General features: G+C 51.8%; 1 protein-coding gene and 1 long non-coding RNA gene across 3 annotated transcripts; one reads left to right on the forward strand and one right to left on the reverse strand.

The window, feature by feature from the left end:
* Positions 1-1350: 1350 nt before the first annotated feature.
* Positions 1351-21351, reverse strand: ISX (intestine specific homeobox). 2 transcript variants are annotated; one of them, XM_053895554.1, is made up of 4 exons: positions 21083-21351; positions 4885-5036; positions 2883-2996; positions 1351-1464 (listed from the first exon to the last, which is right to left on the reverse strand). In XM_053895554.1, the coding sequence occupies exons 1-4, from the start codon at positions 21273-21275 to the stop codon at positions 1414-1416; spliced, it is 510 nt and encodes a 169-aa protein (XP_053751529.1). In that variant the 5' UTR covers positions 21276-21351; the 3' UTR covers positions 1351-1413. The 2 variants fall into 2 exon arrangements, with proteins under 2 accessions (XP_053751529.1, XP_019302270.2); XM_019446725.2 differs by lacking the exon at positions 1351-1464 and adding an exon at positions 1508-1747.
* On the forward strand, positions 19911-27315 carry LOC109265489 (uncharacterized). Its single transcript, XR_002079217.2, has 3 exons — positions 19911-20709; positions 23639-23756; positions 24325-27315. It is a non-coding gene; the product is annotated as an uncharacterized LOC109265489 (long non-coding RNA).
* The last annotated feature ends 561 nt before the right edge of the window (positions 27316-27876 follow it).

Raw genomic sequence — 27876 nt, forward strand, 5'->3', positions numbered from 1 at the left:
TAGGTCGCTGCCCCCAATTTACAGGTGAGAAAGCTGAGGCCCAGAGGGACTGGATGGATGGCAAGGTTCTGCAGCAAATCAGAGAGAATGCAGGACCAAGACCCAGGCTTCCTGACTCTACTCTCCGTCTGACTCCTGGGTGCATCAGGGACCCGGGCAGAGTGCAGAGGTTCTGTCATTTGGGGCAGATTATCCAAACTTCTGATCTGTGCACAAAGGTCCGTCCAGTCTGTCCAGGTAGGAGGAGCAGGCCCTGTGCCCCCACAGCAAGGCATGTCTCAGCAGTACTTGGGCCCAAGGGAAGCTCGGGGACGGGGGGTGGCCTCTCTGTGAGTCAGAATGGCAAACTCCAGGTCTGAGACCCAAGCAGCCCCTTTCCTGATGGGATCGGGGGACAACACCATCCCCCATAGGAGGCCCAGCCCTCACACTTGGCAAAGCACTTCCACTCTATTTCAGAGACTCCCGATTGCTCTTTGAGGTAGGCCAGGTGGGGCTTACTGTCTCCGTTTTAGAGATGTGAAAACTGAGGCTCTGACAGGGCACGTCATTTGCCCAAGGTCTCCCTGCAAGGAAACAGCAGAGGCTCTGACAGGGCACGTCATTTGCCCAAGGTCTCCCTGCAAGGAAACAGCAAAGTCCGCAGGCTCATCACAATGGAGCGAGGCTGGCCTTCCAGCTGGGTCCCTTAAGCTAGTCCTGGGACATAGACTCTGCAAAGAGCTTACCGCCATATTCTTTATTCAGACCGGAAGTACAACATTCCTCCCCGGTCCAGCAGGATAACCAAAGACACTCAATTCTATTTTAAATTAACAACAACAACAACAACCTTCCCCTGCATTTCTCTCCCACTTCGTACATTCACATCAAAGCCGTACAGAATTTGCTGGGCATGGGCCAACTGCAAGGTCACTGAGTGCATGCCCTGCTTTGCCGGGGAAGCTCAGCACAATCTCTTTGGCCAACCTGGACTGAGCTCCCGGGGGCAGAGCCTCAGTTGTTCGCGTCTAGATAGATCCAGTTCTGTTTGTGGAGAACTCAGTAGGTGCTCAATAAATGTGTCATGAATGAATGAACAAACACCTCCCCCTTGGCCTGCTGTATGCCTCTATTCTCACGACGGCTCAACCTCACCACAGGAAGAGCCAGAAGGACCCTCGAAAGTCTTCTTGTCCAACTGCCTCATGTTATAGATGAGGTCCAGAGGGGGTGAGTAACCAGCTGGAGGTCACAGAGCGAGTTAGAGGAGACACAAGCACAAGTGGACGCTCTCCTTGTTCCAGAGCTCATCTCGGACTCTCCCACGGCCTCTGTCTTCTGAGCCAGGAGGGCAACCTTGGGAGCAGAGGCGAGAGCTCCCGTATTGGTCATCTTGCCGTGGAGTCCGACGCAACCTTCCATGGGGCGTGCTCAGGGAAGGCCCCCCAGGGGCCCGGGCCCCCTCCTGCCAGATGTCTTCACCTGGAGAGGAGAGCGGCACCACTGGAGAGAGGTTTCTTGGTCCCTACGTCGACGTGGCACAGGGGCTGCCCCATTTGGGGTTGGCGGGTGGAAGGAAGCACAGTGCAGGGAAGCAGGTGTGCTGGATGAGAGGGCCTGGGAGAGGCTGTGTCTCCCACAGGTGGCACGGGAGGAGGGTGGTCTGGCCAGGGAACCACGCAGACGCCGGCCGGCCTAGAGCCGGTGGATAACACCCCATGGGAGGAGCCAGCCCGGGCAGAGCAGAGGGCGACCTCATGGGGCCCTGTCGAAAGGGGAAGGTCAGGAGAGAGAAGTGAGTCCTAAGCTTCACCAGAGGCTTCACCCTCCACTTCCCGACCTTTTCCCCAGGACTTGGGCAGCTCAGGGCAGGCAGGGGACCGTCTTGGGGAGAAACGTGTGCCCTGGGGGCCAGGAGATCTGGTTCCTAATCCTGGCATTTACAGGAATCACTTGATGTGAAAAAAGTCACTTTGCTTCTCAGTGCCCAGTTTCTGCATTAGCAGAAAGTGGATAAATAAATCCTTCCTTGCAGTGTCACTGTGGGCACGCACAGACCTCTAACCACGGGACTGTCTATTTTGTGTCCTGCTGGCTCCCTGCTGTTCGGCATCTGGTACACACTCCAAGGTGTGCAGGCTCCACGGACAGCTCATACTCGGGGCACACGGCCCAGGTGCCAAGGCTTTTCACGTCTCAGTAATTTCACCCTCATTGAACTACTATTTTCTCCGAGGGGCGAAGTGACTCTTCTAGGCCATGCTGTTGCTAAGTGCAGAGGCTGAGATTTGAACCCGTGCAGTCTGACTCCACAGCCTTCCTGCTCAATGTCCGTGCACTGCCCCCTTACTCCCTGCCTGTTTCTTGAACTGTGAAGTTCTACACAATAATACAAGCCAGTCCCCGGAGGAAGGAGAGGCACTGGGATTGTCACTCAGTGGTTGAGGACATGGGGACAGAGACGGGCAGTGACTTGTCCCAGGTCACACAGACCTCTGGGGCATTCTTGGCCACGCTGTCTCTGGAAGAGTTCCCCTTGTACGCTTTAAAATTTTTTAAAAAAAATATTTATTTATTCTTGAGAGGCAGAGCGTGAGCAGAGGAGGGGCAGAGAGAGAGAGAGAGGGAGACACAGAATCCAAAGCAGGCTCCAGGCCCTGAGCTGTCAGCACAGCCCCCGATGCGGGGTTTGAACCCACCACCTGCAAGATCATGACCTGAGCTGAAGTCAGTTGCTTAACTGACTGAGCCACCCAGGCGCTGGTCCCCCTTTGCACTCTTTACTATAGACAGAGCCACCCCCCTCCACCCCTTGGGGTTCTCACTTCTGGGTCTGGGTGGGATGTTTGCAGACAATGCCCCCCACTCCCCAGCGCCCCCTTGGTGCCTTAGCCACTCACCACCACGTCCAGGTACGTGGTCAGGGCCAAGCCGGCCTCATTTAGCTGCTTCGGGGCCCCAGGGCTGCCGGACTTCTGCTTCTTCCACTTAGCGCGCTGGTTCTGGAACCAGATCTGGGATAGGAGAGAGAGAGAGGACAGAGATAAGCAGCAAGTACCTCCCTAAAAACCGTAACTGGCACTTCGCAGTCTAGAAAGCTCCATGGCTTCAGGATTTCCTTGGCCCTGGAGGTCTGCCCTCTAAGAGGGGCCCGGGGATCACAACCTTCAGTTCCTGCGGGGCGGGGGTCTCGTGCGCCCGGAAAGCAGCTGGATGCCATGTGGCTGGGAGCGGTGGGGTCTGTGGCCAACGGGGCCTAAAGGGCGTGGCTCCTCAGCTTTAGCCCATGGTCACCCTGTAGAAATGTGAGGCTGGGCATTACAGGCCCAGGCCAATATCTAAGGCAGAAATCTCGGTTTTTATGTGAAAGCGTTGAGATGTAAAACACTGTGCAGATCAAATAAAACTCATCTGTGGGCTGTTTCCTGCTGGCAGACCATCAGCTTGCCACCCCTGTGGGCCCCTCGGCATCTGTAGATTGACTATCGGCAGCTCCCCGTATTCACAAGGACACTGACTGCCCCTGACACGTGGGCATTTGTACTTGGCTGTTCTGCTGAGACAGCCCCTGAATTCCGGGCTTTATGGCAGTTGGGGGTGGGGGGTGGGGGCTAAATCCACTTAGCTGGTGACTGATTCTAAATGGGAGGAAAAAGGGAGAAGTCTAGAATGGGGGTGGTCCTTAGCCAGGAGAAAAGTCTGTTGGGATAAAATTGAGAGTAAACTGTTGATTTGGGCCCTGACTCAGATTTTGAATTTGGAACGAATCCATTAAAAATTTAAAAAAAAGTGATGCAGAGTAGAGCGAGCCAACAGCATAACAACTAGATTTGGATTTGCTAGTGTGGCACTTGCAAAACTGGGGGTGTCCAAAGAGGGTGGACACACCCCTGCTGAGTGACAAGGGGCCACTGTATCTCCAACCACAGAAGGAGCCACAGACACTCCGAGGTGAAGAAATGACAGATTCTAGATTAGGCAGTTGGCATTTATTTCTAAAAATTTTTTAATAAGTTTATTTATTTATTTTGAGAGAGAGTACAAGTAGTGGAGGGCCAGAGAAAGAGGGAGAGAGAGAGAGAGAGAGAGAGAGAGAATGCCAAGCAGGCTCTGCACTGACAGTGCTGAGTCCTAGGCAGGGCTTGAACTCACAAACCATGAGATTATGACCTGAGTCTGAGCAGAGACCAAGACTCAGACGCTTAACCGACTGAGCCTCCCTGGTGCCCCTAGGCAGTTGGACTTAAACCAGGTCTTGGACCACTTCTCTCTGTGCTGCCTTCACAGTGATACCCATGTGGTCTAGTCAAGGGTTAGCAAACTAAGGCCCGAAGGATCAATCTGGACTTCCTACCTGCTTTTGCATGGCCCGTGAGCTAAGAATGGCTTTCACGCTCTTAAGTTGTCGGGAAAAAAAGATAAAAAGAAGAAACATGTTTGTGACACATGCGGATTATACGAAATTCAGATTGTAGAGTTCGTCAACGAAGTTTTAGACAGTGACTCTATGGCCCCACAAAGCCCAACATAATTACCATCTGGCCTTTTACAGGAAAAGTTTGATGACCACTGGTCTAGGTTGTCTATTTTGGGAATGAGGCCTCCTGGTGAGTGATGTTCTGGAACTACAGCCAAAAGGAGAGGGAAGATGTGGAAGCAGATATCGGTGGCCACCACTGATGCCACCTCGCTCCATTTCCACCCCTCAAAGAGAGAAACCATCTTGTAACTGCGGTGACCTCATTTCCTGGAAATACTATTTGGCAAATGTGACTGTATTCAAGGGATAAAGGCAATGGAGAATTTCAGATGGGCCAGCCCCGGAGGGTCCATGATACACGGGGTCTCACCCATGGCCCCCAAGGCATTGAGGCTGGAGGCTGAGGATGGGGACAGCTGTACCTGCACCCGAGCTTCTGGGAGTTTGATCCTGGCTGCCAGCTGGTTGCGGATGTGGACGTCTGGGTAGTGGGTGAAGTGAAAGATCTTCTCCAGCTCGTGCAGCTGCTCGGTGGTGAAGGTGGTTCGGACTCTCCGCTTGCTCTTTCTTTCCTCTGGATGGAAGAGGGTTCAAGCTGGGTTAGCGATCTTATGGTTAGCACCCTGGTGAGGCTTTTGTGTTGCCTGGTGTCACTCTTTCAGCCCCTGCTGTCCATTGCAGAGTCTTGGCCACTGGCTCCTCTGCCTGGAGTTTTACAGTGTTCTCTCTCTCTCTTTTTTAATGTTTACTTATTTTTGAGAGAGAGAGAGAGAGAGAGACAGAGCATGAACGGGGGAGGGGCAGAGAGAGAGAGAGAGAGAGACGCAGAATCAGAAGCAGGCTCCAGGCCCCGAGCTGTCAGCACGGAGCCTGACACGGGGCTTGAACTCACAAACTGCGAGATCATGACCTGAGCTGAAGTCAGACGCTTAATCCACTGAACCACCCAGGCGCCCCTACAGTGTTTTTCCTAGAGATCCTGCCCCTAGGTTGACCTCTCCAAATCCATCCTGAGCAGTGAGGTCAAGATAACTTTCTAGAAACTCCTCTGATCATCCTTTTTGTTGCTCAGATGCCTTCAATGATGTGTCCTTGTCTACAACAGGGCATGGAAAACTATAGCTTGAGTGTCAAATCTGGCCCACTGTTTGTTTTTGTAAATAAAGTTTTATTGGAACACAGACCTCCCATTGCTTTATGCATTGTCTATGGCTGCTTTTGCAAGCAGCCTTGAGTAGTTGCAACAGAGACCATATGGTCTGCAAAGCCTAAAATAGTTACTATCTGGCCCTTTACAGGAAAACCTTGCCAGCCTTGGTCTAGAAAATAAAGACTGAACTCCACAGCCGTTAGTCCCTTATAACCTGTTTCCAATCCAATTGTCCAAACGGTCTGGCCTCAAGTCCACTCAGGGCTGGCTACAGCATTTGTGGGGCCTAATGAAAAATGAAAATGTGGGTTCTCTTGTTCAAAAAGCAGGAAAAAAGCTATTTCCTTTCTTCTGCAGTCTCTCTCTTGATCTGTCATGTGGTGGTGGTTGTTGTTTGCTTGTTTTTTCCCCCTAATTTGCTGTTTTATTTATTTATTTATTTATTTATTTTTATTAAAAATTTTTTTTAAACGTTTATTCATTATTGAGAGACAGAGAGAGACAGAGCATGAGCAGGGGAGGGGTAGAGAGAGAGGGAGACACAGAATCCGAAGCAGGCTCCAGGCTCCGAGCTGTCAGCACAGAGCCCGATGCGGGGCTCAAATTCACGAACAGCGAGATTGTGACCTGAGCTGAAGTTGGATGCCCAACCGACTGAGCCACCCGGGCATCCCTCTAATTTTCTGTTTAAGGTCAGGCTCTCTTGAACACAAGGATACTAATAGGGTGAGTGTGGATCCTCACAGGGACCCAGGGCCCTTTGACTTGGCACCTGGGTGCATGCACCTGACCTTGACCCTTCTGCCATCTATACTCTGACAGCCCTCGCATCCCTGGAACTGCATAGGATAGAGGAGGCAGTTGTCATTGGCTAAGGATGAAGAAACAGGTGGTCTGTAAGAGGGGCATCGAGGGCTGAGTCAAGGCTCCAGGGCCTTAGTGCACCCTCCGTGGTCCCACTGAACTTCACTTACAAAACAGATTCACACGTAAAATGATGAAGAATTTCAAGATGACCATAAGCATTAAGCCCCGTGTGCCAGGCCTCTGTCTGTGTGCAGTACCCTGGACAACTGCACTGGTCTCACCCACGTCCGTGGAGCCAGGCCTGAGCATGTGTGTGTGATGGGAATCAGGCATTCTACTGGGACCTGTTACCTTTGAGATGTCTATTGGCTATTCAAAAAATCTGTCCAGGGGCACCTGGGTGGCTCATTTGGTTAAGCGTCTGATTTTGGTTCAGGTCATGATCTCATGGTCTGTGGGTTCAAGCCCTGAATCAGGCTCTGTGCTAATAGCTCAGAGCCTGGAGTCTGCTTCGGATTCTGTGTCTCCGTCTCTCTCTGCCCTCCCCAGCTTACACTCTGTCTCTCTCTCAGAAATATACATTAAAAAAATTAAAAACAAAACAACCCCCCTAAACCCCCAAAATAAAAAGGATACGATAACATCATGAGAAGCCCCCAGTAAACGTTCTCCAGCAAATCTCTATGTCAGCCTGCTTTTTGGGGAACCTGACCTGAGCCAGAGGAAGCTCAGACACAAGCATTGCCCAAGAAAACATGGTAGAAGAGAGGCTTAGAAAGAAAGGAGTGGTCATTGAAATTAAAAAATTAAAAACCAGAGAGGATGAAGAGGAAGAAAAGCCAGAAAATATCAGTGTGTTTATTGAACACCTATTGTGTGCCAGGTGTGGTGCTGGACCCTGCCCTTGGCCTGCGTGCATGCATGTATTTTAGCCTCCCTTGTTCCGAGATGGATTTGTGGCATGTGGTTCTGAGTCTGGTGTTTGGGAGGACGTTGAGGACCACAGGAAGACCACCTGGGTAGAATTACTATGGCAGAAGCCAAGGAAAGAGGAGCCATGTTGGCATTGCCCCCAAACACACCCAGTGTGGTGCCTGAGGCTTCGTGGAGACTCTGACAAATACATGTTGAATTAAAGTGGATGGAGATGTGAGTGGTTGGGAAAAAGAGGAGACAGTGAGTAGAAGAATTTATGGCTCGAGAAGGTGCTAGAAGGGGAGAAGGGAGGCTGGGGAGAAGTTTCAGAGAGCAGCCTGGAGCATGTCTGAAGTCCGAGAAGGAGAAATTGAGGCGGAGCGAGAGAGGGCTCTGAAGGGGTGGCGGATGGGGCAGCTGCGGGACAGACTGGTCCGAGACGCTCACTACACAGGCGAGGGCGATCGGGTGCTGGAGTGAGTGGTTCAGGACGGATGGCAGGAAGTCAGGTCGCCAGCAGAGAATGAGGGAGTGAGGGTTAGGCCGGGAGGGATGGCCAAGGGCTTTGGGACAGCTGTTCTGGAGAAGGGCCGGGGAAGCGAGAAGAGTAACGAAGATCGTCCACCGGAAGCCTTCCCTGTACCTCCAGACTGGGGCGAGGGTCACAGATGGTGGAGGCAGGGCCGAACCAGGTGGCGGAGGCTTTGTCTTCCTGACCACGCATGTCTGAGACTAGGGCTGCGATTCTGGCTTCACTTCGGACAAAGTCCACATGATATAATTTTAGGAATTGTAGGAAAGGTACAAACCGCCTCTCCAAATCCCCTCCGCTTTTGGGGGCTGATGGCTGATGTCGCAGGTCAGATGGGACGATGCAAAAGGAGGGTGGGGATCTGAAATCCTGCAGAGGCCTCCTTTCTCCCACCCAGTTCACTTTCTTTTTCTGTCCAAATAAGAGGTAAAACCGCCACAGATGAGGAATTGGAGCAGACCCTGGGTGAGGAGTGGATTTTCACTTGTGATGGTTTAACAACTGAAGTGTGTGTGTGTGTGTGTGTGTGTGTGTGTGTGTGTGTTATTTGTCCTGCTATCATTTGCTAGAAGGAAACCCACTGAACTGGATGTCGGGAGACCTGAGCTCTGTTCCTGAACTCTATAACTTGGGCCACAGTTTATTTCCTCTCTGGGCCTCAGTCCCCCCATCTGTGGAATGGAGGAGGAGGGCAGGCCAAATCCACCCTGACAATCTGTAATTCTCTTTCCCTTCATGTGGAGGCCGGGTGGCTTATAACACCTTGCCTCGGGCTGGCCTGGGGGACCAATTTGCTTGGTGGAAGGTGAGGGCCCGAGGGGAGAGATTTCTGTGGATGCCAACTCTATTGGCTGAAGCTGTTTCTACATCTCTGGGATTAACCAGGCCCAGGTGCTTCTGTTGTAGAAATGGCATCTCATAGTCTGCCTTTGGTCTCACCCCTCTCTCTTATCCCTTCAGCTTGTTGATAATCACCCTCAAAGGACTTTAACTCATTTTACTGACTTGGGAGCTTCTTGGGAATCGCAGACAACGAGGTCTCAAACACTATCACCCGCTAAGCAAGCTCTAGCTACTAACTACTAACCACCTGATCGGACCTGATCTCTCTCCCTCTCTAGCCCCTTTCCCTCCCCAAGCCTACTTTCTTTTAAAAAATTTAAAAGAGAGATTAATTCTACATTTAGAGCCAGTAGTGTTTAAGGGATAGAGCTGCATCCAATCAGAATTGATGCAGAGAGAGAGATGGCCAATGGCAATCATTGCTGAATCTTACTGAATATCCCCTCTGTGCCTAGTATCGTGGAGGCACCGGGGGCCTGTCTGCAGGAGTGCAAAAGTGGACAAGCCATGCTCACAGTATCATATTCATTCCTTCATGAGGTCAGCATCTTAGGTGATAGTGATGCTGTGCAGCTCTAAAGGGCATTGCAAAAAACAATTCACAGGATGGAAGATTCCAGGTTGCCTGCGCAAACTTTGGCATCCAGGACAGTATGGAGTTGGCATCCTTCTGGGAGTCTAGAAGGGAGGATTCTAGACAGAGGGTGCAGAACCAGAACTTGGGGAAACAGGTGCTACAGAGAACAGAGGGTTAGGAACAGATGCAGACAATGACAATAAGAAGCCACCTCCTCCTTTCTCCCCAGAAGGAAACTCAGGCAAACAGGGGCTCATGACTAAGAACACTCCTTAATAGAATAATATTTTCAGCACTTCCATTTGTGGAACTAAGGGAACAACTGTTAAGATACATATGGCTTTTCCCTATTTTGGGCAGGACTGGAGGGCATAATTTGGAGGTGGAGTGAAGAAGGAAAGGATCTACCTCTTCTCTGCATGATAAATGACCACTGACTTGGTGGAGAGGGGGCTGCCTGGCAAATTACCGGCCAGTTAGAAAAATTTGTTTTTGTATCCAGAGCTAATTTTTTTCAACTGAATTGAATTTTTTGAATTAGCTCAGGATAGATGTTTGTCTCTGAGAGATAATGATAATGACGTTGATAATGATGATGGTGATGATGGTGGTGATGATGGTGGTGATGATGGTGGTGATGATGATGGTGATGATGGTGGTGATGATGATGGTGATGGTGATGATGATGATGATGGTGATGATGGTGATGATGATGGTGATGGTGATGATGATGGTGATGATGATGATGGTGATGATGGTGATGATGATGGTGATGGTGATGATGATGGTGATGATGATGATGGTGATGATGGTGATGATGATGATGGTGATGATGATGATGGTGGTGATGATGATGATGGTGGTGATGATGGTAATGGTGATGGTGATGATAATGAATGCGTGTGTATGTCCAATGGCTGTAATCACTTCTCCAGGAAATAAACAGACATGCCACAAATCCACACTGGTGGGGAGATGGAGGCTGAGCCCTGAATCCACCAGCCTTCAGGACTGAGAGTGCCAAAGCTTTCCCCCCAAGACTGACTGTGGGTTCTTGGGGTGCAAATAGTCAACACTGATATTCCCCCAGACCTTCTTGGGACGTTATCTGAGACTGAATGGCCTCAAATTGGAGGGCTGAAAAAGGAATGGTAAGGTCAGAGGGGTCCTGGAGCTCAGATCACTCCCAGTGAATGGGGCTCCCTGATGTCTAACTCGTGAGACCTGACCAGAAGAGTAGGTTGGGGAGAGAAAGACAAACTTGGACCTGGCATCAGGGAAATAAGATTTGGATCAGAGGCGAGACTTTGTTAAAAGTTTAGCTGCTTAGATCTGCACCGTTCAATATGGTAGCTACTATCTCCATGTGGCTATTTTATTTTTATTTATTTATTTAAAAAAATTTTTAGCCTTTATTTAGTTGAGAGAGAGAGAGAGAGAGAAAGAGACAGCCTGGTTTAGTTGGTTAAGCGTCCAACTTCAGCCCAGGTCATGATCTCACGGTTGGTGACTTCGAGTCCCACATCTGGCTCAGTGCTGACAGTGCACAGCCAGCTTGGGATTCTCTGTCTCCCTCTCTCTCTGTCCCTATCCCACTCGCACTGCCTCTGTCTCTCTCAAAATAAGTAAATAAACTTAAAAAAAATTTTTTTTAAAAGAAGGAACTTCATTAAACAGGAAGCTGGAAATAGGAGCTCAGTGTGGATGTGGCCCATGTACTGCATAAACCTCTTGATCATCAGGAAGGCCTGGGATGTCCTGGGCAACCCCTCAGTGAGGATGATGGGGGTGCTGGGTCCTCTTTCCCAGGAGCACTGGATTGGGAGTGAGAAAATCCTTGAGCCCCTGGCAGCATCTTGGCAGAGATGCCTCGGAGTCTGGTGCCACTGTGTAGCCCACCCACTGCGGCTGGCCAAGGGCACCGGGGCAGGGCAGGGGGTGGGCGGGGAGAGGGTAGAGGAAGGTGGAGGGGACTGCCTCCTCCTTTTGAGTTGCTCCTCTCCCTGTTATTAATTGTGTGCGCTGTGAATCACACTTCAGTGGGTCTTCAAAGAGAACGAGTCAGCAGAACTTAATTAAACCTGAGCCGTTTAGCACATCGATCATACGAAATACACAATTTACACAGGTGATTAGGCCACCTAATTATCAACCGATGTTCCTCTGCGCTCGGCTCCCTCCCCTGATTGCTCCTTCTCTGCGGTCTGCTAATTGGCCCTGGCTGCTCAGCTAAAGACCCTGGGGGGCTTTGCCACTGCCCGGAAGTCTCCGGAAATGGGCCCTGTCCTTGTCTTCCTAAGACAATGGATGCGGGGGGCATAGAGGAGATGAGGGGCACCCTTTGGAGCTCTCTTGCGAGCTGGAAACCCATCGTGGACATGACGGGAGGGGTGCAGGGCAGACCTGGGCTGGTCTTTTCTGTCCAGTCTGGTCGTGGACTTCCTATAGTTCCCTTGTGCCCACAGCATATAAGGCAAACTCCTTGGCACGGCATTCAAGGCTCTTCACGTTCTCCCTTTCCAGAATCATCTGCTTTCTCCCCAATCCCTATTTCCATGATTTCACTCCCACCTGATCATTTCTAGACTCCACACACTGGCCGTGCCCTTTTAGTCTCCAGGTGCTTCGTCTCACTGCTCCCTCTGCCTGGAATGCCGGTCTTCTTCGTTTGCCTAGTGAACTCCTACTCACCCGTCAAAGCGCGAATCAATCAAATATTTCCTTTTCTCCAAGGTCTGTTGTGAATCTCTGTAGAAACACAACAGCTCTTTTTCAAAAATAAAATGTAAGAGCACTTTTGGCTTGCACCATCCGCCTCCGTATTTGCAAGAACAAAAAATCTCTCTTAGTCTTTCTCTCTGTCATTGCATATCTATCAAAACGTTAATGGTGGTTAATACTGGGTGATGAGAGGGTAGAATTATAAGTACATTTTTTAACCTTCTTTTTTTCCTATAATATACATGGATTACTTGTATAAATAAACAACAGCACAGAAAATAAAGCCAGCGTGGGAAGAGATGAGAATAAAAAAAACCACTAAGGGAAACAATTTCGAGAAGACCGCTGAAAAGCCCCCCGGCAGAGGGTTTGCTGACCTGCCCCCAGGGATGACGGGGTTCATGCTCTCTCCCAGCAGAAGAGGATTGTTATTTTCCATGTGCACGGCCTCATTTTCATAATGTATCCTATGTACACACACACACACACACACACACACTCACTCCCCCCACTTTTTGTTTGTATATCTTTTTTCTTTTTCTAATAGCAGGTCTACCCTTTGTTTAAAGGGAATTGTACACACACACACACACACACACTCACTCCCCCCACTTTTTGTTTGTATATCTTTTTTCTTTTTCTAATAGCAGGTGTACCCTTTGTTTAAAGGGAATTGTATGTGGAGCCCCACAAAACAAATGGTGGAGCTCTCTTACTGACGTGCAGGGGGCCCTGGAGGGAAGCTTGCTCAGTCTCCCCTTCGTCCCCCGCAGCTCTGGCCATGCATCCTGGTGGAAGCCTGCAATTCCCCCAAACGCGGGTTTTAAAAATGCTGATGTGCATAAATAAAGGCCAAAGGTCTTGGCTTAGTGCACTTGACCTTCAGTCTCCTCATTTCACTCATCCCTTCCACTGCTCCGGGAGTTTTAGATGCCCAGCCACACTGGATTTCTTTGTGGCTCGAAAGGAATATGCCTTTTTATCCCTCAAGGCATCCCTGCACATGCTTCTGTGTGCCTGGTCCTCTCCCCTTCTCTGCCTGGCTCCACCTCAGAGGACACCTCCTCTCTGAAGCCTTCCTGGAGGGTCTCAAACACAGTTCATTATTCCCCTCCTCTGTGTTCTTGGAACACTTTGTCAGGTTCCCGTGCTCTATCTATGTTGTGACAACGTGAGTCTCGTGACCGCACGTGTAGGTCTGGTGAGGCCAAAACATGGGGCGTGGGGTGGGGTGGGCACAGAGAACTGGGACAGGGGCTGATTTCACTTATTTATTTTTAAAGTTTATTTGTTTTGAGAGAGAGAGAGAGAGAGCGCAGGGGAGAGGCAGAGAGCAAATCTCCAGTAGGGTCTGTACTGTCAGTGCATGGAGCCCGATGTGGGCCTGATGCAGGGCTCTGTCCCACCAACTGTGAGGTTACGACCTGAGCAGAGCACAAGAGTCAGATGCTCAACCCACTGAGCCACCCAGGCTTTCCTGATTTCACGGGCTTTTAGAGTGTATGCATGTGTGTTCTCCTGTCCTGCCCCTATTCCTCTCCAGTCTACACTTGTGGGAACAGACACCACAGGGTATGAATCTGGAGGACGTTTCATGGTGTGACACAGGAAGTGTCACAGAACTGGTTCCCGGGTGATGGGGGAATCCATATTTAGTTTCCTTCCTGCCTGGAATTGAGGAGGAAGTTACCCGTTCTCTTTGTGGCCAACCCAAGCACAGGCATGCAGAGTGCTTAGATTAGAGGTATACAAAGCCCTGTAAACAGGGGGAAGAGCTGTTTCTGGCCCCCAAATGGCTTAACAACTGCCAGGTTAACAGCTGGTTATGCAGAACACCTGGGGAAGTGGGCCTCATTAGGGACACACCTTTGATGAAACAACGGAAAACAAAGCAAACGCTTTGACATTTCCATATCTGGAGACTGAAGATACCAAAGAAGACTTAGAAGGACCCTGAAATCAGAAGCCATCATCCCAGCATGGAACAGTGTGAGAGAAGAAGAGGACCAGCACCAAGAAGACTCCCGGTGGGGCCCCCACACATCCCCCTCTGGCCATGGTTGATGGGTTTGGGAGTGGGCATCTCACTCAGGCTTGGCCAACAGGTCCCTCCTCTGGGGCTCTTGGACTTGGGACTTTAGAGAGCTTGAGAGAAGTTCCTGGAGGGTGATGGAAACCTTGGTGTTATTGGGAGTCATCTGGAGGGAGGAAAGTTGAGCCGCATGCAGAGGCAGCTGGAGAGACCTGATGGTGTTGATTCTGGCTCCCATTATGGCTGATGCCTGCTTATGATCCTGCCCTTCCCGTAGCTTGGTTTGAGAAGACTGCTTCATGTTCTCCAAGGCAACTCATTTCCTTCTCTGTTTCAGCTAACCTGAGATGGTCTTTGTCTGTTGGAACCCAAGAGTTCTCATGACTATTGGTCATTGCACCTTTTCCTGACTAAGACCCTAGAATGCCTCTTCATTCTTTTTCGGATTCAAAGCAAAAATAAGAATCCCCACCATGCCCCGTATGGCCCGGTGTGGCTTGGCTCCTTTCTTGCTTTCGGACCTCATCTTGCCTCCCTTGAACAAGTCCCTGTCTTTGGTGTTTTCTCTGCATGGAGTTGGGGGGATCCACATTTCTCCCCACTCAGTCTTCGGACTGCAGCTCAACCACGATGTCCTCTGGAAGCCCTCGCTGGCAGACCAAACCTCTCTTGACATAGGCCCTCTACCATGTCACCTTCTCCCCGGCACTTGACCACAGTTGTCATTGAACTTTCACTTGTGATTATCGGATGGCTGTTTGTTGCCCCTGCTACACTAGATGCTACGTGAGGGCAGAGGCCGAGCTTAACGTTTTGTTCCCACATTGTCCCCACTCCCAGCTAAGGTAGGTGTGCAAATTCTTGGACGCTTCTCGCTTGGAATTCTTTCCTCCTTGAGTGTGGCCCAACTCAACGACTCACAGAGCCAATGGAATGCTGTGGGAATGCGGCTAGGAGGTTTCTCATGATGGGTCATAAAAGGATGCAGCTTCCACCTGACTCTCTCCCTTTTGGATTGCTCGCTCTGAGAGAAGCCACCGCCATCTTGTGAGGACATTCTAGTGGCACGGGGAGAGCCCTGCGTGGGGAGAAACTGAGGTCTCCTCCTCAGCCAGCTGAACTGTCACCAACTCACCAGCCACGGAGTGACTACCTTGGAAGCCAATCTTTTATTCTGATCCAGCCCTCAGGTGACTGCCCCACACAACATCTTAACTGCAGTCCCACGAAGGACCCGGAGCCAGAGTTACTCAGTGAAGTCACTCCCAAATTCCGGATCCACAGAATCTGAGTCAGACAATTCATGTTAATTGTTATTTGAAGCCACTGAGTTTTGGGATAATTCGTTTTGCCGCCATAGATATGCCTGCCACTCAGTCGATTTCGGTGGCTCTTTGTTGCGTGCCCGGATGAGGAATACAATGGATAAATCAAATTTAAATGACGACCAATGTTTTCTGTGCCCTCTGTCTCCTCTGATTTCTCCTGGCTCTGATAGTCTGGGCCCTATTATTATAGTAATGTTGTCAATGCCCTGCTTGTATCCCTCAGACCTTTCTGTGCTCCAGATCAATGCCCTACTGCCAGGATATGTATTTCTGAGCTAAAAAGCCCAGATAATTCTGAGGAGTATATTTGCTTCATTTCCTAAAGGATTTAAACTTCAGTTTCCCACAGTGGCCACTGGCTTAATCACACACCCTTTGATCACCGCCCTCCCTTCCTTGTGTTATTTCACTACCTCTGTGCTGGTGTCTGTGCATGTCCCAAATAAACCACTTGTGCTCAAATCCTTTCCTTCCGGTCTGCTTTTTGGAGGGTGGGAGGCTCCAGAGAGACAATGCTTTTCTGTAAGCTGTGACCAAGCCTTGTTCTTCCTTGAACTCCCACAGGGTTTAAGATTCAGCCAGGTTCTTGATTCTAGAATCAGCCTCCAGGTGCCCTATGGGAATGTCTCCAGGGTCTTGTTAGGCTGTGGCTCTGGAGGCAGGGACTGAGAGGGGGGTTCCGGCAGAGAGAGACCAAAACCACACTTATCCTGGGGACATCCAAGCTTTTAGCTCTGGGCTCCTGCCCCGCTGCTGTCTGCTCTGATGGGAGTCTCTAGGTCTACCTGTCTGGGAGCAGCTCATGATGAGCTGCGATGAGGCGATGAGACACCCGCAGGGCTGACCACAGTCCCAGCCAGGATTCCTAATTCCCAGGACCAGGGGCGGAGCACTGCCAGTTGCCTCGGGTTCCAGGCATTGGTGGGGGGAGATGCAGGGAGGGGTGGGGAGAGGGGGAAGAGGAGGGGGAGGAGGGAGACAGGGAAGAGAGAAGAGAGAGGAAAACCAGGGGCTCCTTCAGACTTTTGACCTCCAGCACTGTAAGAATCAGTTTCTGTTGTTTTAAGCCACTCGTTTTATGGCAATTTGTTACAACAGGACCTGGCGAGGAAGAGGGCAGGGAGGGGAACAGAAAGAAGAGGAAAAGGAGGTAGACACGGAGGAGGAGCTGTGGCTTCTGAAGGGCAAAGGTTTGGAGACATTTACATTTTTTTTTTACATTTATTTATTTTTGAGAGAGAGGGGTGGGGCAGATTGCAAGTGGGGAGGGGCAGAGAGAGAAGGAGACACAGAATCGGAAGCAGGCTCCAGGCTCCGAGCTGTCCGCACAGAGCCCGACACGGGGCTCGAACCCATGAACCGTGAGATCGTCACGTGAGCCGAAGTCGGAAGTCGGGAGTTGGGAGTTTAAGCCACCCAGGCTCCCCAAGGTTTGGAGACATTTAAAGGGCTGGAAAGATTGTGTGCCTGGAGGGTAGAGATCAGGGACGGGGGTGGGGCTGAGTGGGTGGGGGAAGGGCAGGAGAGGCTGAGCTTAGGCACCAGAGTCTGCGAAGGACTTTGAATGTCACAGACTGGGTCTGACAAACTATAGCCAATCTGGCCCTCTGCCTGGCTTTATAAATAAAGTTGTGTGGGAACACCAACATACCCCTCATTCACACATTGTCTGCTATTTAGCTGTGAGGGCGGAGTCCAAGTGGCCCTTTGCTGGCCGCTGCTCTAGGGTTCCTTCGCATCCCAAGGATTCCACCTGCCCCCGGCCAGATCCGCCACAGAAGCGCTGCCCCGAGGGGGTGTCGCCAGGACTCTCCAGCTGCGGATCCCACCCCCGCTGCAGGGGCACGGTCACCAGAGCTGGCCTTGTTCACTCTCCAGTCCCCAGCCTGGCCCAGAGTAAGCACTCAGCAGTCGGCCACCAAGTGACTGGATGGGGACAAAGCTGTGTCCCCCTTCTCCCAGACACCAGGCCGGAAGCCTGGCACTGGTTACCCACTGGGGTGGCCTCTTCCTTACCTTCTTTTTCCCTTTGCTCCGGGGCATCACAGTCTCCCTACAAAGGGTCATCAGTGGCATAGATGACCTCTCTCTTCCCTGAGTCTGAGCTTCTAGTACAAAGTGGTTTCCTGCTGCCTGGGCCCCTCTTGACTTTGGAGGGTCCTGGGCTTCAGGGGGCCTGTCTCTTTCCGGAGTGAGCAGGCAGCTGGGCTCAGCATTCTTTCACGTAGGGAGACCCTCCGGGATATTTCCTTTGGCTTGAGACGGGGGAGGGTCTGAGCCCGAGTTTATGAGGGTCGCTGCCATGAGAGGAGCGGGAGGCAGAGCACTGGCCCCGGCCTGGATGTCTGAGCCGGCCCCGTGCTTGCACATAACATATTGGCTTTGTAGCTTGAACCAGCCATTTTGCGTCCCTGGGCCTCAGCCTCCTCGAAGAGTGGTCCTTGGACCACCTACATCAGAGTCATTTGGGAGAGCTTGCTAGAATGAGGATTCCCGGGGCACCTGGGTGGCTCGGTCTGTTGAGTGTCCTACTCTTGATTTCAGCTCAGGTCACGATCTCACAGTTCGTGGGATAGGGCCCTGCGTCAGATTCTGCGCTGACAGCACAGAGCCTGCTTGGGATTCTCTCGCTCCTTTTTTCTCTGCCCCTCCCCCACTGGCATGTGCACACACTGTCTCTCAAAAAAGTAAATAAACTTTAGAATGTAGATTCCTGTTCTGCCCCTCGCCCCGCCCCTCCGCCCTGTCTCTCAAAAAATAAATAAACATTAAAAAAAAAGGGCGGGGTGGGGGCGCCTGGGTGGCTCAGTCAGTTGAGCCTCCAACTTTGGCTCAGGTCACGATCTCATGGCTCACGAGTTCGAGCCCCATGTCGGGCTCTGCCCGGAGCCTGTTTCAGATTTAGTGTCTCTGTCTCTCTCTGCCCCTCCCCTACTCAGGCTCTGTCTCTCTCTCTCTCTCAAAAATAAAAAAGCATTAAAAAAAAAAGAATGCAGATTCCCGGGCACCATGCTAGACCCAGAGGCAGAGTCTGGGGATGTTGGGACTGTAGTGCTGCATGTTTCCAAGCTGTCTGGGTATTTGGGACAGAGAGGTCATGCTTGCCAGGCCACGTCCGTGAGTCACTCTGTGAACCCCTTTAAGTGTTAAGCTTATTTCTGTGTTTTTATTACTGGGGTGGGGGGCCGTGGATGCACCATCTCCGGTGCCTTCCATTATCTGAGGGCTCCCGCGTGCTGGAGGGAAAGCAGGACAGAGAGGCGGAGAGGCATTAGCAGCAGCGACAAGCACCCAGTGGGGACAGGGCCCTGTGAAGGCGGGAGAGGCGGAGGCTGCCGAGGCCATTTGCCCTCTTGCCTGCCCAGTTACCCTGCTCCCGCCTGGCATGGACACCCCCCACCCCCCATGGACACCTGCCACTCCCCTCTGCAGGGAGGAAGCTTCTGCCACAGAAAATGACCCCAGGTGACACCACCGGGGCTTTCTAGTGACCAGTTTGTGGAGGCATTGGTCATCACACACGTCGGAGCTGGGAGGGATCTTAAGAACATTCTAATCCTGCTCTTCCACGTTACAGATGGGGAAATGGAGACTCAGGAAGGGGAACAGCTTGCCTGAGGTCCTCCTGTGAATTAGCACCAGCCGGGGGCTCGGAGGCCAGACTCCTGGAGTCCCAGCTCCCCATCCTCCTGGCCTAACCTCTCACAGACTCCAGCTCGTTTGCAATTTCTCCAAGTTACTTTTGTAGTTTCTGACATGTTGGCATCCTGTCTGTATTATTATTTGTCAAGCATTTTCCCAAATAGGCTTTTTGTTTTACCTACACAAATAAATCCATTTTAACAGGAAACCTCACAGCATGACCATAAATGGATGACCGGTATCCTGTGTTGTGAGTAGAAGGTGCGCGTAGGAATCCTTACAGAACTCTTGACGTAAATAATCTCGGTCTGTGTAGTCCTCAAACTCATTTCCAAAACCACCAGCGGGACCTTCTCTAGTCTTTTGGAGATGCTCGATGCCAGTGTAGCGGGAGATGTATAGATTTAAGCCACGTTCAGGAATGATCTAGACTGGATGGTCTCAGGCCACCAGGGTGCAATTCTGTTGCTAACTAACCAGGTCACTTGTGCAGGTGACTTCTCTTCATCGTTCTATCATCTGTAAGGTGGGCCTCACAACTGTTGCAATTCCATGGGGGACAGGGAGGGGAGTGCCGTGAGGGCCATAGGGCACTACTCTTGTGACGACTGCTATCTTGGCAAACCCTTACTAGAGGGTCTGCTCTGGGTCCAACAGGATAGCTGACATGGGGCATGCCGGCATCTTCAAGGGGAGGTTTAGAAGGAGTGGGTCCCTTTTTGCCCTCAGCCATTATCAGGCCAGGGGGAGGGAAGCTGCTCTGAGAGGGGGGATCTGGCCTCTCCTCCCTCTCTCCCCTCCCCCACTTATCTTTTCCTCTCATTAGGACAGAGAGGGCAGTGGTGGATTTTATGTGGCTGCAGCAAGCCAGACTTAGGTTAGACTCCCAGAACTGTTTCTAATGCTCATTGATTTCACTGGAAGATTTTAGTGAGCTTCCAGAAAGGAAGCTGGGGACTCTCTCCTATTGATTGACTCAGCCCGGGAAAACCCGCCAGCTTCCCCAGGGACGGGCAGCCCTCCAGGGTCTTCTCCTTGCCTGAGGTTGAGCACAAGCCCCTTTTGGGAGGCTGAACTTGGGTGAGACAGCAGGGCTCGGTGATGGTAGGAAAAGGCACTGTGGGCTCCTCTGAGCTGCCCTTTGGGCCTTTCCTTGGATTAAGAAGGTAGAAAGAGGAAAGAACTGGGAAGCTCGTGAGTGAGATACTCCAGTGTCACCAACTACCAGGCTCCAGCAGACCCTTGTGACATCCCTGGCTCCCTCTCTCTTCCCTCACTCAACCGGTTTCTGGAGGGTAAGGCTGAGGCCAGAGTGGAAGGGACTTTACTGAGGTCACGAAGCAGGGTAGGCTGGAGAGTGACCGGAGCATTCCTGACCCCCAGCAGGTGCATGTGTCCACCTCAATGCCCTTCCTCAAACCGGCTCTCAAGAAGGGCTTTGAGATCTGCCCTGTCATTGTGGTTTGGGGGACATGCCCTGGGGTGGGCCGCTGGCCTGGGACGGTGATCAGGATGGGCAGATCCCAGGCTAAGCTTCAGCCACGGAAAGACACATCGGCTGAACTCTGCTTACAAAGAACAACGTGTCAGACTGAGCAGGTGTTGGGGACAGCCATGACCGACCGGTTCCTGCTCTCAGATCTTCCGCTCACTGGCTGCGTAGCCTGGGGACAGACACCATCACCTCTTCCCTTTCACAGGTGAGTTTCCTCACCTGTCAAGTGATGATAATCGTGCGTTTCTACTGAAACGAAAGAGGGGACTCTAGGGCAGCAGCCACTACAGCGGAAATGCTGTAGAGGTAAATGGGACCTGGCATTCTCAGCTGTGGCCTGCTTGCAGGAACAAGCCCCGCGTCCCTGCATCCTGCAACGAATGGAGCCTTCCTTGGCGTCTGCATCTGGAAAACCTCAGTCCTGGCGAGGCAGAAGGGTATTTAAGGCCCAACATCTGACCTCTCTTGGAATTTTGGGGTCCTCTCTTCTATTGATACGGAGCAGCTTTTGCTCTGCCTGAGCCCTGCTGGCTCTTGGGGACCTGGGAATGGAAAAGAAATGACCAGAAGACACTTACCCTGGGGCTGGGCCTTCAGGGGCCCCTCCGGCCTGGAGCTTGGAGCTGCTGCTTGTCTGGTGCCCTGTCCACCTGCCCCTTCCGGCCTGACCACATGGCTTTTCTCTGTGGGCCTCTTTAAGATCTCCTCGATGGAGAAGGACAGCCCCAGCTTCTTTGGGGCCCCACAGCGCCCTGAGTTCTTCCTCTCCATACCCCGCAGAGGACAGGGCTAGCCTTGGCGCACTCTGTGAGAGGCAGAGGGACAGAAGGGGACCTTGTGTGCGTCCAGGGTGACAATGGTGGAGGGTGGCGTACTTCCTCCCCTGAAACTCCTGTAATAATCAAAAGGGCAAGCAGAGGTGGAGGACGGGGCGCCTCAGGTCAGATGATCCAAGCACGATTCTGTCTCCATGGGGACTTCCACGGGCTCCTTTCAAACACCCCTGGGATCAAGGAGGCAGGTCACATTGGGAGAGCTGGAACAGGCTGTACCTCATGCCCGTGGGCCCAGAGCTCCCTCAGGCTTGATGTCAAAGGAGTCACCATTGCCAGGCTGGGTTCAGTTGTACTGCAAAAGGTCTTCTCTGGGGTGGTCGCTTTCAAAATCCCCAGGCTGGGTCAGGGTCCCTGAGGTCCCCGTCAGTGGGGAGTAAGGCAAAAAGCTAGAAGGAAGGTGGAGCCAGCTCCCAACGATCCAGAGGCAATGTGTCCACCTTTGCCTTTTCTCTGGCTTCTGGCCCTTTCCTGCCGGCTCTGGGCAGCCTCTGGCAGGCTGGAGTGCCACCGTTGGGCCCCAGGTGGCCAACTCAGATCCAGGCCACCCTACAGCTTGAGAGGTATTCCCAGGAACCCTCTTGGACTTCTAGTTCTGCTGCTTCTGGACTCCAGAATAGGCTTTCTGGCACATCTGTGCTTCTGTCCGGCAGGTGGAGGCTTAGGAAGGGGATGTCTGGACCACCGCAGGCTGGCTCTCTGGGACGGATCTGGACTGAGTGCAGGGGTCTCTGGCCTTCCTTCCACTCCCTCCCTGGCCTCACTTTGCAAGCCTCTCCAGAGGCTCCTGGCCCAGGGTGCCTCTCCCTTCCTTTCGATGTCCTTTCTGCTTTTTCCTGACTTACATGCCCCTTCCCTGTCTCCGGAGACAGCACGGAGGGAACGCTTTCTGTCTGTCCCGTAAACTGTTGGCTGGGAGCTGACAAGGCACCCATCTGTCCTTCCTGGGAATTCTACTCCCAATTTCTGTGTAACCAGGGAGGAGGGGGCAGTAAAACAGCTGATAAGAGAAGAAACTCTCCACCCTCCTCAAGCCTGGCGATGCAGGTGTTGGGGGAGGGGACCCTGAGGCAGTGATGCAGGTGTTGGGGGAGGGGGCCCTGAGGCAGCGTGTTGTGTTGCTGAAGGATGGGAAGCAGGGCCCTGGGGAGGTGCCATGCTGGGGAGCAGGACAAGGGAGGATGGGAATGGGCCACCAGGAAGTGTCCCCAGGCCCCATAAAATGTGTTTGCTCAGTTAAGAGAGTTTATGGGTCACATGGAGGCTGGAGGCCCGGCCAGGGTGCTGTCAGCCATGGGCCAGTCAGAAGTGTTTCCCTGGGCTTGCAAATGTCAGAGGAGGAAAGGCTTCTGAGTTCTTACGGTGTATGTGGGGAGACTGAGGCCCAGACCACGGAGGTGCGGTGGATATCTGGGCACAGTCTGATCTAAGTACTCCACTGGGGAGCTCCAGAAGGCCATGCTGGGCGCAAGGAGCCAGTTTGCACGAGAGGGACAGATGCCCCAGGAGAGACTGTGAATGTGCCTGAGAACACTAGAAGCCAACATTCTTGCAGGGGGTGGGGGGAGGGGAGACTGACCCCCCCACTTCCTACAGAGGAGGAGTCTGGAGAGTGAGGGACTGGCCCTGAGATGGGGAGAGGTAAATATCATGAGTCCTGGTTTAGAAGCGGTGCCCTTTGTGAGCGTCAGGCTATCCAATGGAGTCGGGGGGTCTGGGCTCCCATGCTGTAGTGAGTGAACCCTGCAATCTTGGGAGCGTCGCTGCTCAGCCATGCCAAAGCCTGATGTAGTTGGTCACCGGGGCTCCTTCCAGGTGGCCATGCTGCCACCCTCCAAGTTTTCCCTGGAAGGGGAGGGAATGTTGGTGAGTCAGAAGTGGGAGCGGCTAATGTACTCCTGCTCATGCTCTGGGGCCAGAATGAGTCACATGACCCTGCTTAGATGCAAGGGGCGGGGGCGGGGGTGGTGGTGGTATGGGGAAATGGATTTCTCCCTGTGCCAGGAGGAAAATGAACCAGCCTGGTGAATGCACTGTAAAATGTCTGCTGTCTACCTTTATGGTCAGGAGGCCAGGGTCCCACAGCGGTCAGGCCAGCGCTGGCGGGCTGAAGGAGTCATTGATTGGGAGGGCGTCTTCCCCTCCACTTGGGGCAGAGAAATGTGTGGGGGCACTTGCGGTAACTGGTCAAGGGTGAGGACAGGCACATCAGGGGCCGAAGCAGCAGAGGCAGCAAGGAGAGGAGGAGAGGCCAGGAGCTGGAAGCTGTGCACTCACTGCCTTGTTTAATCCACCCAATAGCTCCATCGAGCGGGTTTCATTCATGCCATTTTGGAGCTGAGGAGATGCGTCCAGAGAGGTGGAGCGGTGGGGGTGTGAGGCTACGTGGCAAGGTGGCAGAAGCAGTGTTGAAACCCAGGTCGGTCCTGCTCTAAAACCCTGCTCCCCTTGCCATAATCCCCGGAGACCATTTGATCCAAGCCTGTTATTGTACTGATGAGCCGAGTTCCAGAGAGAGAAGTTGCCTGAGTTACACCTGTCATTTTTAGCACCTCCTCTGATTCCCTTATATTTTGCCTCTCTCTGGGGTAAGCCTCACTCCCCAGCAGGTTAAGGAAGCCCCCCTGTGGTCTCCTTCCAACCCACTGCCCCCAAGGCTAGCCACAGCCCTGGCATTCACACTGTGTTCATCCCACAAACCCGTGTGCCACCCACGAGGGACACGTAGATGCCCGAGACCAAGACTCTGCCCTGAGGGACTCACATTTGGGGGTGGGGGAGGAAAGAACATGGCTGGACCTGCGCCAGTGAGACAAACTTCAAAGTGGTGGGGGGTCGGGGGTGGGAGATCTAGTAGGACTTCAGAGGAGTCAGAGATTGGGTGGCCGTTTGGATCAAAGGATGCTGTAACGTGGAGGAAGGAAGGAGACAGGCAGGGGAGTCATCGCACACGAGCTCCCCCATTTATTCTATTCTAAAACACGCAGACAAATCAAGGGACCCTGCATCGTGTGCCATGACTAGTTTCACTGATGGGAGAAGGATTTCATCTTCTGAAGAGGTATTTAGGAAGAACGTGCTGGAAAAGTGGGCTGGAGCCATCTGTTCATTTACGCATCCATCAAACATTTTTCAAGCACCTGCTCTGACGTGCCAGACCGTGACTGCGGTGCCGGAATGAGAGTTGGGATCCAAATCGACAGCCTCCCTCTTCCCCTGGAGCTTACTTTGAGAACAGAGATGGTAACTAAATGCCTGACGTCATTTCCATCCATGCTCATGTTGTAAATAAGACAAAACAGGATGGCAAGCTAGCGAGTGGCCAGGTGAGGGAAGGTACTTTAGTTTCCTTGGATTTGAATTTCAGCGCCCCTTCCCCCCCCCCCAAGACAACATGGAACCATAGGTGTTCTTGTGAGCAATGGCTCAGGAATCGGAGAGCTGGTGAAGGCAAACACCAGGGATAAAGTGGAGACGCGTTATAAGCGGAGTGTGTCGGCATCTGGGAGGGCGTGTGTATCAGGATGAGTTCAGCTGTAAGTAACCAAATTCCTAACACGAGAGGCTTAAACAATAGGGGGTTTGTTGGTTGGCTTGGTGGTGTGCACAGGTTGGAGGACTGATCCAGGACGGGCTAATTCAGGTATGACAACAATGTCAAGGGCTGGGAACTTTCCAGTTTCTCCTCTGTCTTCCCCAAAGAGCTGGTTTTTGTCTCCATGCTTGTCCCCACAGGACTGGTAGATGGATGGTTCCAGAAGCTCCAGGCTGTGGCCTCAGACACACACAAGTGGGCCTGCCTTCCCCCACTCTTTTTATCATGGAAGAAAGCCTTTCCCAGAAGTCTCCGAGGAGAGGAGACTTTATTTCCCCTTGGCTGGGACTGTGTCACATGCCCACACGTAAACCAATCACTGCCAGAAAGAATGAAATGACCACGACAGATGAAATTATTCAGGGTTCATTTCCTGGGACTGTGCCGGGGCCGCCTTTCCTGGTCAGTCAGGAAACAGCTCAGTTCCTGGACAAAACTGGGGTCTGATTGATAGGAGGAAGACAGGTGACTGCTACTGGGGAGAGGCTGGCAGGGTCTGCTTCCGGTAGTGGGGGGGTGGGTCAAATGGGAGGTTGTGCAAGGAGGGGTGTGCAACTGACAAGGCCCCCACTGTGATTCGGGGAAAGGAGGAAGAGATGAAGGACGGAAGGAAGGAAGCACCGTGTCCGAGTGTCCCCCATCTTTGGACGGCTCTGACATGTCTCACGGGGGGACAGCGGGACCCTTTCCAAAGTCATCACTGCGTTACCGCCTCTTTGCTCACAGCCTCCGTGGGGAGGACAGTTGTGATTCGAAGGGATTAAAGCCTGATGAGGGAAGTGACTCACTCAAGGTCTCTCTGTTAGTTGCTAGCAAGCGGCAGAGTCACGGCTTGGACCTAACCTTTCTGTCACCCAAACCCAACCTCTTTCTGCCACTCTCCACTACCCCCTGGAGTTATTTTAAAATTTTGAGTTTTTATTTTTTATTTTATTATTATTATTTTTTTAAAAGTTTATTTGTCTTGAGAGGGGAGGGAGAGGCAGAGAGAGGGAGACAGAATCCCAAGCAGGCTCTGCACTGTCAGCACAGAGCCTGATGCACTAGTTGATTCCACGCACTGCGAGATGGTGACCTGAGCTGACATCAAGAGTCAGAGGCTTAACCTACTGAGCCACCCAGGTGCCTCTAAAATTCTGAGTTTTTAGAAGGAACTCTGAAAGAAGCATCTCTATGGAGACCTCAATGGGTTGGCACTTGAGAGATTTGAGGTCCTAGAAGCTTCCGCCCTAACTTCCCTCCAGAGCAATTTTTCTGGGTCTAGCCCTCTGTGTATTTGGGATTCTGTGGTGCTAGCTTCCTGAGCAGAAGAGGGCCCTTGTTCTGTGGGCTAGGTTTATAAGGGCTGAGTGATCGGGGACAATGACATGAAGGTCGTCTGTCATGCGGATGCTCTGGTGAGAGGATTGGGAGTACTCAGCGGATGCCCTGCCCCACCCCCATCCTTGCACTATTTTCCCTTGAAAATTGCTTTTGCCATGGACTCCTGGGAGGACTGCGATGCCTCCATCTGCCATTCTGAGCTCATGTTTGATTCTTTTTCACCCTGGATTCTGTTGAGGGCACTCAAAGCCCACCCATGGTACTTAGACTCCCTTGCTTGGGAATGAGAACTTGTCCTTCAGGCAGCCTGGGCAGATCCTAGAGGAACCTACAATTGGGAAGGTAACACCTAGCACTCAGGACAAACCACAGAACCCTCTCCCTTGGGGATTTGGCAACCAGTGAAGCTGGACCTGGAGTAAAGTCAAGTCATATGTCCACTGTCAAGTCACGTGTCCAATGTCAGGTATATGCAGTCTGCTTGGATGGACCTTGGGTCAAATCCTTCATTTAAATCACATATTTAAAGCCAGTCATCATAAACTCTGAAAACCAGAATAACCAGGGTTGGTATAGGGCTTGCAGGGTCCTGCTCAAACTGCTCTAGAATCGGTGTGCTCTATATGTGACGACTTCCTATATTTAGAGCATATGTCCTTATGGATGGCTGTATCAGCAATAGAGCAATCCATCAATGGATGTAGAGTCTAGTATTTCTGGGTGTTAGTGCATGGCATGGATCTGGGGAATTTTTTCAATCAATCCTTCATTCAGCAAGAATTCATTTGGTGCCTACTGTGCATCAGATACGAGGTTAAGTAGGAGAAATATATTAAGACGAACCCCTACTTGATAGGGTTATAGATCAGAGAGGAGATGCCATTAGCAAGCAGACAAGTAGATAAAATAATTACTGTAAATTGTATTACAGTTAGTTTGTCTTGTTTATTACTATGTTTAGGAAGGTGATTTTCAGGCAGGGACAAAGTGATAATATTCCTCCCATATCAACCATGGGCATTGCTGTGCCCAAGGCTATTAGAGCTCATGGTTGTACCTCAAAGGAGACTAGAGCGGAGTGGGACTTTCTCATTCGTGGAAATTGCTTTTTTGAGAATCTCTTGAAACACCAAGAGATGCCTTGGGTGTACCTTCTCATCCCTTGTCAACGGGTTGTTGGCAAATTAAAATTGGCTTTGTTGGCTCATTTTGACTTGGGTAAATGTGGATTTTGTTGTTGTAGTTCTTGGTTTGATCAAGACTGTAAGTAAGCAACAAGAAAGCAAATGGGCTAAGAAATAATACGATTCTTAAACTGTGGCCAGGGGAGTGAGCTGATGTGTGGAGAGGGGCTCTGGGGACAACCACAATCACTATTATGAAGTTTGGATCTCGCCGTACGGAAGTGAGGCATCATGTGGGGATAGTTCTCATGGATGTGATGCGGGTGAGCATGGCTGATCATTGCGCAGCACTCTTGGAACTCCCTCCCCTGGGAAAGCACGGGGCTGAGATATACGCATGGGTTCCAGGTAAGACCCACATGGCAAGTTCTCTCTCTAAGGTTGGAAGAAATTGCTGTGTCTGCAGGTAAGTTCTAGGCTGGGCAGCTGGCTTGCAT

Source organism: Panthera pardus, unplaced genomic scaffold, assembly GCF_024362965.1.
Source record: "Panthera pardus isolate Hobbes unplaced genomic scaffold, ASM2436296v1 HiC_scaffold_6, whole genome shotgun sequence".
NCBI lineage: Eukaryota > Metazoa > Chordata > Mammalia > Carnivora > Felidae > Panthera > Panthera pardus.

Coding starts and splice junctions, on each gene's coding strand:
- ISX (XM_019446725.2), bottom strand. CDS start 21,275: ATGGAGAGGAAGAACTCAGGGCGCTGTGGGGCCCCAAAGAAGCTGGGG. Junction 5,037..21,082: donor CCTGAAGGCCCAGCCCCAGG/GTAAGTGTCTTC, acceptor TCTTCCATCCAG/AGGAAAGAAAGAGCAAGCGG. Junction 2,997..4,884: donor TCCCAGAAGCTCGGGTGCAG/GTACAGCTGTCC, acceptor CTCCTATCCCAG/ATCTGGTTCCAGAACCAGCG.